General features: G+C 40.9%; 2 protein-coding genes across 2 annotated transcripts; both read right to left on the bottom strand.

Moving 5' to 3' along the window:
- Positions 1–4,545: 4,545 nt before the first annotated feature.
- LOC128504732 (40S ribosomal protein S3a-like) lies at positions 4,546–5,042 on the bottom strand (the record flags this gene model as incomplete). The annotated part of the gene is made up of 1 exon (XM_053474918.1): positions 4,546–5,042. A coding segment is annotated over one exon (474 nt), but the record flags the coding sequence as incomplete, so codon positions are not given.
- A 10,750-nt stretch (positions 5,043–15,792) lies between these two features.
- Positions 15,793–16,289, bottom strand: LOC128504735 (40S ribosomal protein S3a-like; the record flags this gene model as incomplete). The annotated part of the gene is made up of 1 exon (XM_053474921.1): positions 15,793–16,289. A coding segment is annotated over one exon (474 nt), but the record flags the coding sequence as incomplete, so codon positions are not given.
- Between the last annotated feature and the right edge of the window lie 1,828 nt (positions 16,290–18,117).

Genomic DNA, 18,117 nt, shown 5'->3' on the forward strand with positions numbered 1-18,117 from the left:
GCCAACGACTTGTCTCATTTGTGGTTGGAACTGAAATGATTTAGGCCCCGCCCACTTGATTCAGCCACGCCTATTATTGCATCATCTGCCTGTTTGTCTCGCTGGCTACACCATGGAGTCCAAGACCATCCTACACTGACCTCCACCAGAGGATTTTCATGTTATCTGTAAACTGAACTTCCAATTTAACGTGTCAATAAAATTCTGTTAACATTTACTATAGTTCATGCTGTTTATTTAAAAATATTATTATTTCCCACAAATAACGTATGATATTTAGCAATTATCAGTTAATGTTCTAAGATAACGGGGCCTCTATGTTGTGAGTAAGTATGTTGCAGTGTATATATTTATTTATATATGGTAATGCTGTATCTAGTGTTTTAGAGGCTCTTTATCGTGTTAAAGTGTGAGTAATGTTTTAGAGAGGTTATATAACAGTTTATGTCAATGTGGAGAAAACAGGGTCATATATCTATGGTGATATCCCAAAGAACCTGGTTGTTTGATGGTGTAACGGTAATGTGACCTACTTGTTACATAAGGCATTCTTGGTGCGAACTTCAATGGCTTCTTTATTGCGTGTAAGTATTTTGCAGTGTATATATTTATTTATATTTGGTATTGCTGTATCTAGTGTTTTCGAGGCTCCTTTATTGTGTTAGTGTGAGTATATATTGTTACAGTTGCTGTGTGTATATATGTAGGGTGTATGTAATGTTTTAGAGAGGGTATATGTCAGTGAGGAGACAACAGGGTCATATATCTACAGCAAAGCCTCAGTTCTCTGATCGCGTAGAGGTAATGTGCCAATGTGCCTTTCCTGTTGTGTAAGGGGTTCGTGATTTGGACCCCACTGACTTCTTTATCGCCTTTAACAGTGTATATATTTATTTATATTTGGTATTGCTGTATCTAGTGTTTTCGAGGTTCCTTTATTGTGTTAGTGTGAGTATATATTGTTACAGTTGTTGTGTGTATATATGTAGGGTGTATGTAATGTTTTAGAGAGGTTATATAATAGTATAATGTCAGTGAGGAGATAACAGGGTCATATATCCATGGCAAAGCCTCAGTTGTTTGATGGCGTAGAGGTAATGTGCCCTACCTGTCAAGTTAGGAGTCTTTGGTTCAGACCCCAATGGGCTCTTTATTGCATGTAAGTATTTTGCAGTGTATATATTTATTTATATTTGGTATTTCTGTATCTAGTGTTTTCGAGGCTCCTTTATTGTGTTAGTGTGAGTATATATTGTTACAGTTGCTGTGTATATATGTAGGGTGTATGTAATGTTTTAGAGAGGGTATATGTCAGTAAATGTAAGTGAGGAGAACACAGGGTCATGGCGGCACATCGCTTCCTATTCCCTGGTAATGGTAATATGCCTCGCTTGATGTGCAAAGGGGTTGCCGGTTCATATCGCGTTACATGTTTTAGTGTTAAAGTGGAAGTATGTATTGTTATAGTTACTTTGTGTGTGTATATATATATATATATATATATATATATATATATATATATATATATATATATATATATATATATATATATATATATATATATATATAGTGTTAGAAATGCATAATTTTAAAGGGCATGTATCGTGTTAGCGTAGGTGCATGTAAGTATTTGTGAGTCAGGAGATGATAGGCATCATATTCCTTAGGAGAGGAAACAACAGAGCCGGTTGCACACGTGGTGGCGTAAAGGTAAGGTAAGGTAAGCAGCCCAACATTCAAAGGGTCGCTGGTTTGAATCCAGATAGCTACAAGATGGTGTTAGTGAATAATTGTTGAATGTATATATTATTTTAGAGTAGGGGAGTATATGTAAGGATATGTGAGACAGGAGAAAACAGCGACATATTTCCACGCCAAAAAAGCAAAGCAATCTGCCTGGTGGTGTAAAGGTAAAGTAACCTGCCTACCATACCAAGGATCGATGGTTTGAATCCTGATGGATCCTCTGTGGTGTATATATTATTTTAGAGTAGGGGCATATATATAAGTATATGTGAAAAAACAGGGTCATATATCCACGGCGAGAAGGCAAAGCCAACTGCCTGGTGGTGTAAAGGTAAGGTACCCTGCATACTATACCAAGGATCGCTGGTTTGAATCCTGATGGATCCTCTGTGGTGTATATGTTATTTTAGAGTAGGGGCATATATATAAGTATATGTGAGTCAGGAGAAAACAGGGTCATATATCCACGGCGAGAAAGCAAAGCCAACTGCCTGGTGGTGTAAAGGTAAGGTAACCTGCATACTATACCAAGGATCGCTGGTTCGAATCCTGATGAATATATTGTTTTAGAATAGGGGCATATATGTAAGTATATGTGAGTTGGGAGAAAGCAGGGTCATATATCCACGGCGAGAAAGCACAATCGGCTGCTCGGTGGCGTGAAGGTATAGTTACCTGCCTGACATACAATGGATTGCTGGTTCGAATCCTCATGATGACTTCTGCACGTAAGTACGCAGTGTGGCTCTGCTTGTGTGCGCTAGTGGATGGTGTTAAAGTGGCTCTGTGGCACTCTAACATCAGACACTTACATACACATCTACAGCCTCACCTGCATACACATAGCCGGTTGCAGATAACACTTGAAGGTTGCGCTAAGCCGTGTGTCCTTGCATGCAGTGACCGAAAACACTGGTTGCGGAAAAGGTTTCGGAATGTGTGTGCATCCGCTTGACCCGTTCATGTGCGTGCACAGTAGCCCACACAGCGACTTACATGGAGAATCATCATGGCGGATACGATACCGGAGATCCGGAGTATGATGGGGCATCACCGGCAGCCACCCCTTTGCCTTCTCTCTGCTTCTTTCGGGACAGAAACAAACACAATGTATTACTTTGTATATTGTGAGACAAAGACCCCCTTCAGGGGGTTTTACTCACTTCAGGGGGGTGTGGTCATGGGAGCATGTCCCCCACCATCCATGCAACATGTATAAAGTATAGCAACATGTATAAAGTATAACTAAAGTAACATGAATAGAGTATAAAGGTAACATGAAATAGAGTATAAAAATAGAGTATAAAGATAAAACACTTAATTAGAAACACTTAATTAACAAAGTATAGTAAACCACTTAGATATATTATTACTAAGGTGTTACACTTTGTTAGTTAAGTGTTTTAATTAATTGTTTCTAATTAAGTGTTTCTAATTAAGTGTTTTTCTTTATACTCTATTGCATTATACCTTTATACTCTATTCATGTTACTTTAGTTATACTTTATACATGTTACTATACTTTATACATGTTACTTTAGTTATACTTTATACATGTTGCTATACTTTATACATGTTGCTATACTTTATACATGTTGCATGGATGGTGGGGGACATGCGCCCATGACCACACTCCCTGAAGTGAGTAAAACCCCCTGAAGGGGGTCTTTGTCTCACAATATACAAAGAGTATATTGTGTTTATTTCTGTCCCGAAAGAAGCAGAGAGAAGGAAAGGGGTGGCTGCCGGTGATGCCCCGTCATACTCCAGATCTCCGGTATCGTATCCGCGGTTTTGTATCCGCCATGATGATTCTCCATGTAAGTCACTGTGTGGGCTACTGTGCATGCACATGAACGGGTCAAGCGGATGCGCACACATTCCGAAACCTTTTCCGCAACCAGTGTTTTCGGCCACTGCGTGTGAGGACACACGGCTTAGTGCAACCTTCAAGTGTTACCCGCAACCTTGTCCGCAACCAGCTATGCGTATGCAGGTGAGGCTGTAGATGTGTATGTAAGTGTCCAACGTTAGAGTGCCACAGAGCCACTTTAACACCATCCACTAGCACACACAAGCAGAGCCACACTGCGTACTTACGCACAGAAGTCATCATGAGGATTCGAACCAGCGATCCATTGTATGTCAGGCAGGCAACTATACCTTCACGCCACCGAGCAGCCGACTGCGGTTTCTCGCCGTGGATATATGACCCTGTTTTCTCCCGACTGACATATACTTATATATACACGCCCCTATTCTAAAACAATATATTCATCAGGATTCGAACCAGCGATCCTTGGTACGGAAGGCAGTTTACTTAACCTTTACACCACCAGGCAGTTGGTTTTGCGTTCTCGCCGTGGATATATGACCCTGCTTTCTCCCGACTCACATATACTTATATATACGCCGCTATTCTAAAACAATATATACACCACAGAGGATCCATCAGGATTCGAACCATCAATCATTGGTAGGGAAGGCAGGTTACTTTTCCTTTACACCACCAGGCAGTTGGTTTTGTGCTCTCGGCGTGGAAATATGTCACTGCTTTCTCCTGACTCACATATACTTATATATACGCCCCTACTCTAAAATAACATAGACACTCTGTAAACATTAACACCACAGAGGAGCCAGCAAGAGTCGAACCAGCAACCCTTGGTATGGTAGGCAAGCTACTTTACCTTTACACCACCAGGCAGTTTGCGTCCTCGGCGTGGATATATATATATCTACATTTTATATATATATATATATATATATATATATATAAAAATATATATTTTCTTTACAGGCTCTAATTCAGATTATGCATCTCAGACAGATTCCTGAAGTGGGGGTTCATATCCATCAGCCCGCTCTACTTTGGCGCCTGTCTCATCTCCTGCAGGCTTCCCAGCACCACCGCCTTCACCATGTAGTTTCATAAGTTTGCCCAGCTCAAACTTTGGCTTTTTCAGCATCTTCACTTTGCGTACATACACATCATGTAGAGGATAGATGGACTGGCAGGCCTTTTCAATGTCTTTGCCGATACTGTCTGGAATTAGCTTGTTAACAACTTCTTTCAAGTCATTTGTCTGCACTTCACGAGTCATGATTTCCATCATCTTCTTGCGGATCTGACGCACTTGCTGATGCTGGGCATAAGAAGTCTTTCTAATCTGGTTGTTACGCTTTTTGGTGAATCCAACACAGAATAGGCAAAGTAGGTAGCCATCTGTGGTCTTCACATCAACGTGAGCCTCTCTGCATGGATATATGACCCTGCTTTCTCCTGACTCACATATACTGATGCCCACGTAGTCTGCATGGAACGGAGGGGGCCCTGACAGGGGTGCAGAGCAGGGCTAGGTCAGGGGGTCAAAGAAAGTTCAACGGGGAGGGGGAGGAAGTGAAGGGGGTACATAAGGTTGGTGCGTAAGAATGTTCTGGGCTTTTTGTTGTGCCAGCCTACCCGGTTCTGTGTTTCGTTTGAGGATTCTGTCACAGCCGGGGGGCGGTAGCTTGCCAGGTTGCCGGGGGGTGTTATGTGGTTATTGCCACTGGTGTTAAAGTGTCGGTGGGAGGTTCCTGGCTGGGCAGTTGCTGGAACCTCAGGTGGGGGAGGGGCATCATGGTATGCCCTCCCATAAGGTGATGCTTACAGTTTGGCCCCGGTTGGTCCTGGCAAGCTTTCGGGTGTTTTATTGTATTTGGGTCATTGCCGTGTTAATGCACCTTCGTAAATGTTTACAGGTTGCGTGGCATTGACGTTAATAAATCGTCTGTGGCCTTTATTCATCCCACATCTGGTGTCCGTGTTTTTATTGGGGGGTTAACCAGGATGACATAGCCCGAGAGTCGAGGCTACCCCCTGTCATTATATGTACGCCCCTACTCTAAAACAATCGATACACTCTAGGTGCATTAACACAAAAGAGGAGCCATCAAGATTCGAACCATTGATCCTTAGTACAGTATGCAGGTTACTTTACCTTTACACCACCAGGCAGTTGGTTCTACTCTCTCGCCGTGGAAATACCACCCTGCTTTCTCCTAACTCACATATACTTATATATACGCCCCTACTCTAAAACAATATATACACTTTACATGCATTAACACCACAGAGGAGACTCTGGGATTCAAACCAGCAATTCTTGGTATGGCATCCAGGTCACTTTACCCTTACACCAACAGGCAGTCGGTGAGGCTTTCTCGGGGTGGATATATGACTCTGCTTTCTCCTGACTCACTCTAAAACATTACATACAGCCAATCTAACACTATAGAGATGAATACAAACACATATATACTTAAACGTCATAAGAGAGCCGGTAAGACTAGAACCAGCAGTACTTTGTAAGATACACAGGTTACCTTACCGCTATACCACCAAGTAGACAGATGCTGCTTCTGATATATGAGCCTGCTTTCTCCTGATTCACATAAACTTATATGTATCCACTCTAAAACAATACGTTCAGCTGCTCTAATAGGATAGGTATACACAAAGCAAATATGCCACTAGATATTTATACGACACACATGAGCCACAGGGATTTGAACCAAATATGGTGCACTCTTAAGACATCATGTCTTTAGGCCAACAGGCAGATGGACACGCTACCTCATCATGGATACATGATGCTCCTCATAAGAACCCACTCTAAAATGTTGCACTACAGTCACTCTAACACAAACACGCCCCAAAATGGCGCCATGAAATATGGGGCTGGTATTCATTTATTTCCAGGGCAGTTTTCATTCCCAGTCGGGCCCTGACTACAGACTTGAGGCCGCTCAGTACGCTGACAGTGGGGTAAATCAGGACATGGATTTAATAGTAATAAATAATAGTAAAAAAACAGTAAAATGTAAAAATCATTTCCCACTGATGTCACTATCAGGGGAACCTCCAAGTTGAAAAAAAATGTTAAAATTTTTTTAAAAAAAAATAATAAAAAAAAATAAATATATATATAAAAAATATATTTTTGTGAGCAAGTCCTAAAATTAGCATATTAGCTTAAAACAATTCTCGCATGGAAAGAGTTAAAATACTGGCATATTAAATGCCCGTGGGGTGTCTACTTTTAAAAAATGTATGATTTGATGGGGTAAATTGAACAACGTCCCAATTAACATGGGGGGAAGGATGGCCACACATCTAATTTCCAATTAGAAAAATGCACACGTACCAAATGTGGCCTTTTAGTTCCCCCAAAAAATGACACACCCATGCATGTGGGGTATCACTGTACTCAGGAGATGTTGCTGAACACATTATGGGGTGTCGTGTGACAGCGGCATATACCAGGAGCTGTAAATTCATACATAAAGTAGGTGTGAGTGGGAAAAATACACACACAAAAATATTACTGCAAACTTTGAAAAAATGCTGGTGGTAAAATGTGTGCATGCAAAGAGTTAAAATACCAGCATTTAAAATACCCTGTGGTGTCTAGTTTTGAAAAATATATGGTTTTGTTGGGCACACTGAAATGGCCTGGCTCAAAGATGTACCAAATAGGGCATGGGCAGTGGATCCCAAATGCCAAAGTTCAACATTGAAAAAAGCGCATGCCCCAAATGTGGCCCTTTTGCCCCAAAACAGCCAGGCAAAATCATTCATGTGAGGTATCGCTGTACTCAGGAGATGTTGCTGAACACATATTGGGGTGTTTTGTAATAGTGACATATACGAGAACATTTTAATTCATACCTGAATTAAAATGTGTGTGGAAAACCAAATGCAAAAAAATGACTACAACAAAGTTTGACAAAGACTGGTGGTAGATATGGTGCATGGAAAGAGTTAAAATACTAGCATTTGAAATACCCTGTGGTGTCTAGTTTTGAAAAATATATGGTTTTGTTGGGCACACTGAAATGGCCTGGCTCAAAGATGTACCAAATAGGGCATGGGCAGTGGATCCCCAAATGCCAAAGTTCAACATTGAAAAATGCGCATGCCCCAAATGTGGCCCTTTTGCCCCCAAACAGCCAGGCAAAATCATTCATGTGGGGTATTGCTGCGCTCAGGAGATGTTGCTGAACACATATTGGGGTGTTTTGTGATAGTGACATAAACGAGAACATTTTAATTCATACCTGAAGTAAAATGTGTATGACAAAACAAATGCAAAAAAATGACTACCATAAAGTTTGACAAAGACTGGTGGTAGATATGGTGCATGGAAAGAGTTAAAATACTAGCATTTGGAATACCCTGGGCTGTCTAGTTTTCAAAAATATATGACTTGATGGGGTAAATTGCATTGGCCGGCTTCAAAGATACCCGAAATGGCACAAGGGGGGAAGAATTACCAGATTTTGAAAAAATGGCTTTGAAATAGCAAAACGCTACCTGTACTTATTGCCCCATAATGGGTAGAAAAAAGCAAAAAAACATAAAAACATTGGGTATTTCTAAACTCAGGACAAATAGTAGAATCTATTTAGCAGGTTTTTTCATTACCTTTTATAGATGAGTAAAAGATTTTTCAACTAAAAGTTAGAAACAGTCATTTTTTTCTAAATTTTTCACCATATTTTATAATTTTTTTAATAGTAAATAATATGATACAATCAAAACAATGTCATCTAAAGAAAGCCCTTCTTGTCCTGAAAAAAACAATATCTAATGTGTGTGGGTTCAGTAAACGGGAAAGAAGAAAATTACAGCTAAACACAAGCAGCACAGAAATGTTAAAAAGGCCATTGTCACAAAGGGTACAAAAAGTAAAATCAGCCTTTGTCTCGAAGGGGTTAAAAGGCCTTTATAAATGTATCCCATACATGTGTTTGTACATACATGTAGATTGAACATGAGGTCTATGTAGGTGACTGTACACAACATATGCCAGGGTCGGCACGCTTAGATGGTGGAATTAAATGCCATAGTAATATGAGGAAAAACTCAAATGGAGAAAATATATTTTATATTTATTTGAGGGACTTTGAGAGGTGAGATTGCACCTGTGACATGATCTTGACATGTTGGTAGTTACGCTGACAAGCTGCTCTACCACGCATGTATGGATATGTGGTTGGCCCTCCTGAGCCTGCTTTGCCAACGACTTGTCTCATTTGTGGTTGGAACTGAAATGATTTAGGCCCCGCCCACTTGATTCAGCCACGCCTATTATTGCATCATCTGCCTGTTTGTCTCGCTGGCTACACCATGGAGTCCAAGACCATCCTACACTGACCTCCACCAGAGGATTTTCATGTTATCTGTAAACTGAACTTCCAATTTAACGTGTCAATAAAATTCTGTTAACATTTAGTATAGTTCATGCTGTTTATTTAAAAATATTATTATTTCCCACAAATAACGTATGATATTTAGCAATTATCAGTTAATGTTCTAAGATAACGGGTCAGTTTAATTTGATCAAGGGCAATATCAACGTACTGAGAGCAACAGCTACATTTGGAACGTTGGAACCAATGGAATGTTCTATCAGGTCTATCACCATAGCAACCATAGGAATGGTCTAAGCAGAAGAACCAGGTCAATGGTTGCCATGTTGATAAGATCAACATTGAAACTTTGCACCAAAAAGGAATCATTTTGTTTTCCGTGTATTCTGCGCGACTTTTCAAGCCAGAAATGAAACAGAACCGAAATATCCATTTATGAAATATTACTTTTTACCTTTTGTTTTTTTTTATTAAACAAAAACCCATTTCTGTAAGATTAAGCCAGGCTTTAAGGGACTTGTCTCATTTGTGGTTGGAACTGAAATGATTTAGACCCCGCCCACTTGATGCAGCCACGCCCACTATTGCATCATCAGCCTCTGTGATGTCATCATAGGAGGTTATATAAAGCAGGTGAAACTCAGACACTTCTCATTGCTCAGCAGAGCAGGCGAGTGAGAAGATGTTAGATACTCTTCTGATAATCGTGGGGTGCCTCTGCACCTTCACGATGCTTTTATTACTTGTTGGATTTGGAACACGTAGTGGAGGACCAAAGGCAAATGAAGCCGACCTCTACCTAGAGATTATGTTCGCAATCGAACGCACAAACCACACCATGTTCCAGATACAGACCATAACGGGTCAGTTTAATTTGATCAACGTACTGAGAGCAACTGCTACGTTTGGAACGTTGGAACCAATGGAATGTTCTATCAGTTCTATCACCATAGCAACCATAGGAATGGTCTAAGCAGAAGAACCAAGTCAATGGTTGCCACGGTGATAAGATCAACATTGAAACTTTGCACCAAAAAGGAATCATTTTGTTTTCTGTGTATTCTGCGCGACTTTGGAAGCTAGAAATGAAACAGAACCGAAACATCCATTTATGAAATCTTACTTTTTACCTTTTGGAGGTTTTTTTTTAAACAAAAATCCATTTCAGCAAGATTAAGCCGGGCTTTAAGTGACTTACTTAAAATTGAAATTGATGTTTTAGCTAACTGAAGACTATTTAAAATTATGAAGCGTGGCAGTTAACGCCGTGATGACTCCATTAAAAACTATTTCAGCCAATCAAACATTTTCAGGGGGAGTCTTGTTTTTTTCGAGAGGCTCCAACCGTTCCTTGGCCTCCCCTTATAGACTTTTTACGTAAAAAGTGTGTGTGTGTGTGTAACAGAACATATACACGTCACAAATTGCATGCATTCTTTTTTCCTTTTGCTACATCATACAGCATAATATACAGAATTATGCTTTCATTATTTTGCTACATTGTAGCGGTTAACAGGTGACTCTGTGAAGCCACAATGTTGAACAAATATGATACAAAGGGTCTCAAAGCAACGCATAGCGCATTTTGCTCTTTTAAATCTAATATTATAGAATCATGGAACCTGCCGACAGATCGGCCCCATTCGGCCCCCGTCTACTCGCCCGTTTCTCCTGCTGTAAAGACTCAAACCTTAATCAGTCGTTGGTCTTGTCTTAGATTCAGGAGCCGTATGTCTATCCCATGCATGTTTAATACCCTCACCTTAATAACATCACTCATCCTAGGATAACTTTTCACTTCCAGCATTATAGATATTACCTATTGCTACTTAGACTCAGGTATTGTCTTCTCCCATGTGCTCCTTTTTGTATTTACATAAAACATTTTCCCCAGTATGTCCCAATATCTAACAAATCAAGTTAAAAAAAGAAAGGAACAGAAACAAAATTTTCTTAAAAGGCATTTATAAATGTATCTCATACATGTGTTTGTACATACATGTAGATTGAACATGAGGTCTATGTAGGTGACTGTACACAACATATGCCAGGGTCGGCACGCTTAGATGGTGGAATTAAATGCCATAGTAATATGAGGAAAAACTCAAATGGAGAAAATATATTTTATATTTATTTGAGGGACTTTGAGAGGTGAGATTGCACCTGTGACATGATCTTGACATGTTGGTAGTTACGCTGACAAGCTGCTCTACCACGCATGTATGGATATGTGGTTGGCCCTCCTGAGCCTGCTTTGCCAACGACTTGTCTCATTTGTGGTTGGAACTGAAATGATTTAGGCCCCGCCCACTTGATTCAGCCACGCCTATTATTGCATCATCTGCCTGTTTGTCTCGCTGGCTACACCATGGAGTCCAAGACCATCCTACACTGACCTCCACCAGAGGATTTTCATGTTATCTGTAAACTGAACTTCCAATTTAACGTGTCAATAAAATTCTGTTAACATTTACTATAGTTCATGCTGTTTATTTAAAAATATTATTATTTCCCACAAATAACGTATGATATTTAGCAATTATCAGTTAATGTTCTAAGATAACGGGGCCTCTATGTTGTGAGTAAGTATGTTGCAGTGTATATATTTATTTATATATGGTAATGCTGTATCTAGTGTTTTAGAGGCTCTTTATCGTGTTAAAGTGTGAGTAATGTTTTAGAGAGGTTATATAACAGTTTATGTCAATGAGGAGAAAACAGGGTCATATATCTATGGTGATATCCCAAAGAACCTGGTTGTTTGATGGTGTAACGGTAATGTGACCTACTTGTTACATAAGGCATTCTTGGTGCGAACTTCAATGGCTTCTTTATTGCGTGTAAGTATTTTGCAGTGTATATATTTATTTATATTTGGTATTGCTGTATCTAGTGTTTTCGAGGCTCCTTTATTGTGTTAGTGTGAGTATATATTGTTACAGTTGCTGTGTGTATATATGTAGGGTGTATGTAATGTTTTAGAGAGGGTATATGTCAGTGAGGAGACAACAGGGTCATATATCTACAGCAAAGCCTCAGTTCTCTGATCGCGTAGAGGTAATGTGCCAATGTGCCTTTCCTGTTGTGTAAGGGGTTCGTGATTTGGACCCCACTGACTTCTTTATCGCCTTTAACAGTGTATATATTTATTTATATTTGGTATTGCTGTATCTAGTGTTTTCGAGGTTCCTTTATTGTGTTAGTGTGAGTATATATTGTTACAGTTGTTGTGTGTATATATGTAGGGTGTATGTAATGTTTTAGAGAGGTTATATAATAGTATAATGTCAGTGAGGAGATAACAGGGTCATATATCCATGGCAAAGCCTCAGTTGTTTGATGGCGTAGAGGTAATGTGCCCTACCTGTCAAGTTAGGAGTCTTTGGTTCAGACCCCAATGGGCTCTTTATTGCATGTAAGTATTTTGCAGTGTATATATTTATTTATATTTGGTATTTCTGTATCTAGTGTTTTCGAGGCTCCTTTATTGTGTTAGTGTGAGTATATATTGTTACAGTTGCTGTGTATATATGTAGGGTGTATGTAATGTTTTAGAGAGGGTATATGTCAGTAAATGTAAGTGAGGAGAACACAGGGTCATGGCGGCACATCGCTTCCTATTCCCTGGTAATGGTAATATGCCTCGCTTGATGTGCAAAGGGGTTGCCGGTTCATATCGCGTTACATGTTTTAGTGTTAAAGTGGAAGTATGTATTGTTATAGTTACTTTGTGTGTGTATATATATATATATATATATATATATATATATATATATATATATATATATATATATATATATATATATATATATATATATATATATATATATATATATATATATATATATATATATATATATATATATATATATATATAGTGTTAGAAATGCATAATTTTAAAGGGCATGTATCGTGTTAGCGTAGGTGCATGTAAGTATTTGTGAGTCAGGAGATGATAGGCATCATATTCCTTAGGAGAGGAAACAACAGAGCCGGTTGCACACGTGGTGGCGTAAAGGTAAGGTAAGGTAAGCAGCCCAACATTCAAAGGGTCGCTGGTTTGAATCCAGATAGCTACAAGATGGTGTTAGTGAATAATTGTTGAATGTATATATTATTTTAGAGTAGGGGAGTATATGTAAGGATATGTGAGACAGGAGAAAACAGCGACATATTTCCACGCCAAAAAAGCAAAGCAATCTGCCTGGTGGTGTAAAGGTAAAGTAACCTGCCTACCATACCAAGGATCGATGGTTTGAATCCTGATGGATCCTCTGTGGTGTATATATTATTTTAGAGTAGGGGCATATATATAAGTATATGTGAAAAAACAGGGTCATATATCCACGGCGAGAAGGCAAAGCCAACTGCCTGGTGGTGTAAAGGTAAGGTACCCTGCATACTATACCAAGGATCGCTGGTTTGAATCCTGATGGATCCTCTGTGGTGTATATGTTATTTTAGAGTAGGGGCATATATATAAGTATATGTGAGTCAGGAGAAAACAGGGTCATATATCCACGGCGAGAAAGCAAAGCCAACTGCCTGGTGGTGTAAAGGTACGGTAACCTGCATACTATACCAAGGATCGCTGGTTCGAATCCTGATGAATATATTGTTTTAGAATAGGGGCATATATGTAAGTATATGTGAGTTGGGAGAAAGCAGGGTCATATATCCACGGCGAGAAAGCACAATTGGCTGCTCGGTGGCGTGAAGGTATAGTTACCTGCCTGACATACAATGGATTGCTGGTTCGAATCCTCATGATGACTTCTGCACGTAAGTACGCAGTGTGGCTCTGCTTGTGTGCGCTAGTGGATGGTGTTAAAGTGGCTCTGTGGCACTCTAACATCAGACCCTTACATACACATCTACAGCCTCACCTGCATACACATAGCCGGTTGCAGATAACACTTGAAGGTTGCGCTAAGCCGTGTGTCCTTGCATGCAGTGACCGAAAACACTGGTTGCGGAAAAGGTTTCGGAATGTGTGTGCATCCGCTTGACCCGTTCATGTGCGTGCACAGTAGCCCACACAGCGACTTACATGGAGAATCATCATGGCGGATACGATACCGGAGATCCGGAGTATGATGGGGCATCACCGGCAGCTGCCTCTTTGCCTTCTCTCTGCTTCTTTCGGGACAGAAACAAACACAATGTATTACTTTGTATATTGTGAGACAAAGACCCCCTTCAGGGGGTTTTACTCACTTCAGGGGGGTGTGGTCATGGGAGCATGTCCCCCACCATCCATGCAACATGTATAAAGTATAGCAACATGTATAAAGTATAGCAACATGTATAAAGTATAACTAAAGTAACATGAATAGAGTATAAAGGTAACATGCAATAGAGTATAAAAATAGAGTATAAAGATAAAACACTTAATTAGAAACACTTAATTAACAAAGTATAGTAAACCACTTAGATATATTATTACTAAGGTGTTACACTTTGTTAATTAAGTGTTTTAATTAATTAAGTGTTTCTAATTAAGTGTTTTTCTTTATACTCTATTGCATGTTACCTTTATACTCTATTCATGTTACTTTAGTTATACTTTATACATGTTGCTATACTTTATACATGTTACTTTAGTTATACTTTATACATGTTGCTATACTTTATACATGTTGCTATACTTTATACATGTTGCATGGATGGTGGGGGACATGCGCCCATGACCACGCTCCCTGAAGTGAGTAAAACCCCCTGAAGGGGGTCTTTGTCTCACAATATACAAAGAGTATATTGTGTTTATTTCTGTCCCGAAAGAAGCAGAGAGAAGGAAAGGGGTGGCTGCCGGTGATGCCCCGTCATACTCCAGATCTCCGGTATCGTATCCGCGGTTTTGTATCCGCCATGATGATTCTCCATGTAAGTCACTGTGTGGGCTACTGTGCATGCACATGAACGGGTCAAGCGGATGCGCACACATTCCGAAACCTTTTCCGCAACCAGTGTTTTCGGCCACTGCGTGTGAGGACACACGGCTTAGTGCAACCTTCAAGTGTTACCCGCAACCAGCTATGCGTATGCAGGTGAGGCTGTAGATGTGTATGTAAGTGTCCAACGTTAGAGTGCCACAGAGCCACTTTAACACCATCCACTAGCACACACAAGCAGAGCCACACTGCGTACTTACGCACAGAAGTCATCATGAGGATTCGAACCAGCGATCCATTGTATGTCAAGCAGGCAACTATACCTTCACGCCACCGAGCAGCCGACTGCGGTGTCTCGCCGTGGATATATGACCCTGTTTTCTCCCGACTGACATATACTTATATATACACGCCCCTATTCTAAAACAATATATTCATCAGGATTCGAACCAGCGATCCTTGGTACGGATGGCAGTTTACTTAACCTTTACACCACCAGGCAGTTGGTTTCGCGTTCTCGCCGTGGATATATGACCCTGCTTTCTCCCGACTCACATATACTTATATATACGCCGCTATTCTAAAACAATATATACACCACAGAGGATCCATCAGGATTCGAACCATCAATCATTGGTAGGGAAGGCAGGTTACTTTTCCTTTACACCACCAGGCAGTTGGTTTTGTGCTCTCGGCGTGGAAATATGTCACTGCTTTCTCCTGACTCACATATACTTATATATACGCCCCTACTCTAAAATAACATAGACACTCTGTAAACATTAACACAACAGAGGAGCCAGCAAGAGTCGAACCAGCAACCCTTGGTATGGTAGGCAAGTTACTTTACCTTTACACCACCAGGCAGTTGGTTTTGCGTCCTTGGCGTGGATATATATATATCTACATTTTATATATATATATATATATATATATATAAATATATATTTTCTTTACAGGCTCTAATTCAGATTATGCATCTCAGACAGATTCCTGAAGTGGGGGTTCATATCCATCAGCCCGCTCTACTTTGGCGCCTGTCTCATCTCCTGCAGGCTTCCCAGCACCACCGCCTTCACCATGTAGTTTCATAAGTTTGCCCAGCTCAAACTTTGGCTTTTTCAGCATCTTCACTTTGCGTACATACACATCATGTAGAGGATAGATGGACTGGCAGGCCTTTTCAATGTATTTGCCGATACTGTCTGGAATTAGCTTGTTAACAACTTCTTTCAAGTCATTTGTCTGCACTTCACGAGTCATGATTTCCATCATCTTCTTGCGGATCTGACGCACTTGCTGATGCTGGGCATAAGAAGTCTTTCTAATCTGGTTGTTACGCTTTTTGGTGAATCCAACACAGAATAGGCAAAGTAGGTAGCCATCTGTGGTCTTCACATCAACGTGAGCCTCTCTGCATGGATATATGACCCTGCTTTCTCCTGACTCACATATACTGATGCCCACGTAGTCTGCATGGAACGGAGGGGGCCCTGACAGGGGTGCAGAGCAGGGCTAGGTCAGGGGGTCAAAGAAAGTTCAACGGGGAGGGGGAGGAAGTGAAGGGGGTACATAAGGTTGGTGCGTAAGAATGTTCTGGGCTTTTTGTTGTGCCAGCCTACCCGGTTCTGTGTTTCGTTTCAGGATTCTGTCACAGCCGGGGGGCGGTAGCTTGCCAGGTTGCCGGGGGGTGTTATGTGGTTATTGCCACTGGTGTTAAAGTGTCGGTGGGAGGTTCCTGGCTGGGCAGTTGCTGGAACCTCAGGTGGGGGAGGGGCATCATGGTATGCCCTCCCATAAGGTGATGCTTACAGTTTGGCCCCGGTTGGTCCTGGCAAGCTTTCGGGTGTTTTATTGTATTTGGGTCATTGCCGTGTTAATGCACCTTCGTAAATGTTTACAGGTTGCGTGGCATTGACGTTAATAAATCGTCTGTGGCCTTTATTCATCCCACATCTGGTGTCCGTGTTTTTATTGGGGGGTTAACCAGGATGACATAGCCCGAGAGTCGAGGCTACCCCCTGTCATTATATGTACGCCCCTACTCTAAAACAATCGATACACTCTAGGTGCATTAACACAAAAGAGGAGCCATCAAGATTTGAACCATTGATCCTTAGTACAGTATGCAGGTTACTTTACCTTTACACCACCAGGCAGTTGGTTCTACTCTCTCGCCGTGGAAATACCACCCTGCTTTCTCCTGACTCACATATACTTATATATACGCCCCTACTCTAAAACAATATATACACTTTACATGCATTAACACGACAGAGAAGACTCTGGGATTCAAACCAGCAATCCTTGGTATGGCATCCAGGTCACTTTACCCTTACACCAACAGGCAGTCGGTGGGGCTTTCTCGGGGTGGATATATGACTCTGCTTTCTCCTGACTCACTCTAAAACATTGCATACAGCCAATCTAACACTATAGAGATGAATACAAACACATATATACTTAAACGTCATAAGAGAGCCGGTAAGACTAGAACCAGCAGTACTTTGTAAGATACGCAGGTTACCTTACCGCTATACCACCAAGTAGACAGATGCTGCTTCTGATATATGAGCCTGCTTTCTCCTGATTCACATAAACTTATATGTATCCACTCTAAAACAATACGTTCAGCTGCTCTAATAGGATAGGTATACACAAAGCAAATATGCCACTAGATATTTATACGACACACATGAGCCACAGGGATTTGAACCAAATATGGTGCACTCTTAAGACATCATGTCTTTAGGCCAACAGGCAGATGGACACGCTACCTCATCATGGATACATGATGCTCCTCATAAGAACCCACTCTAAAATGTTGCACTACAGTCACTCTAACACAAACACGCCCCAAAATGGCGCCATGAAATATGGGGCTGGTATTCATTTATTTCCAGGGCAGTTTTCATTCCCAGTCGGGCCCTGACTACAGACTTGAGGCCGCTCAGTACGCTGACAGTGGGGTAAATCAGGACATGGAGCAGGTGTGTACACATCTGCCTTCTTGACAAACAGCAAAGAGCTTCCTGCCCCTCCTTGGATACATGTCCCCAGCTGTATCACCGCCTCAGGCTATCATTACCTGCAGAGTGGGGTAATAGTAATATTCAAAAGAAGAGTGAACAAAGCCTGGACAAAACCTAGAGGCTTACACTCCAAGAGTGCCAGGGAGGCAATACAAAGCCTGACATCTGATTTATTAGCCGGACAACGGTTGGCTGATATGATGGGGGTTGTAGTCCGCAGCTGGTGGAAGGAGTACGAAAATACTAATTGG

The sequence above is a fragment of the Spea bombifrons genome, chromosome 9, assembly GCF_027358695.1.
Source record: "Spea bombifrons isolate aSpeBom1 chromosome 9, aSpeBom1.2.pri, whole genome shotgun sequence".
NCBI classification, from domain to species: domain Eukaryota; kingdom Metazoa; phylum Chordata; class Amphibia; order Anura; family Pelobatidae; genus Spea; species Spea bombifrons.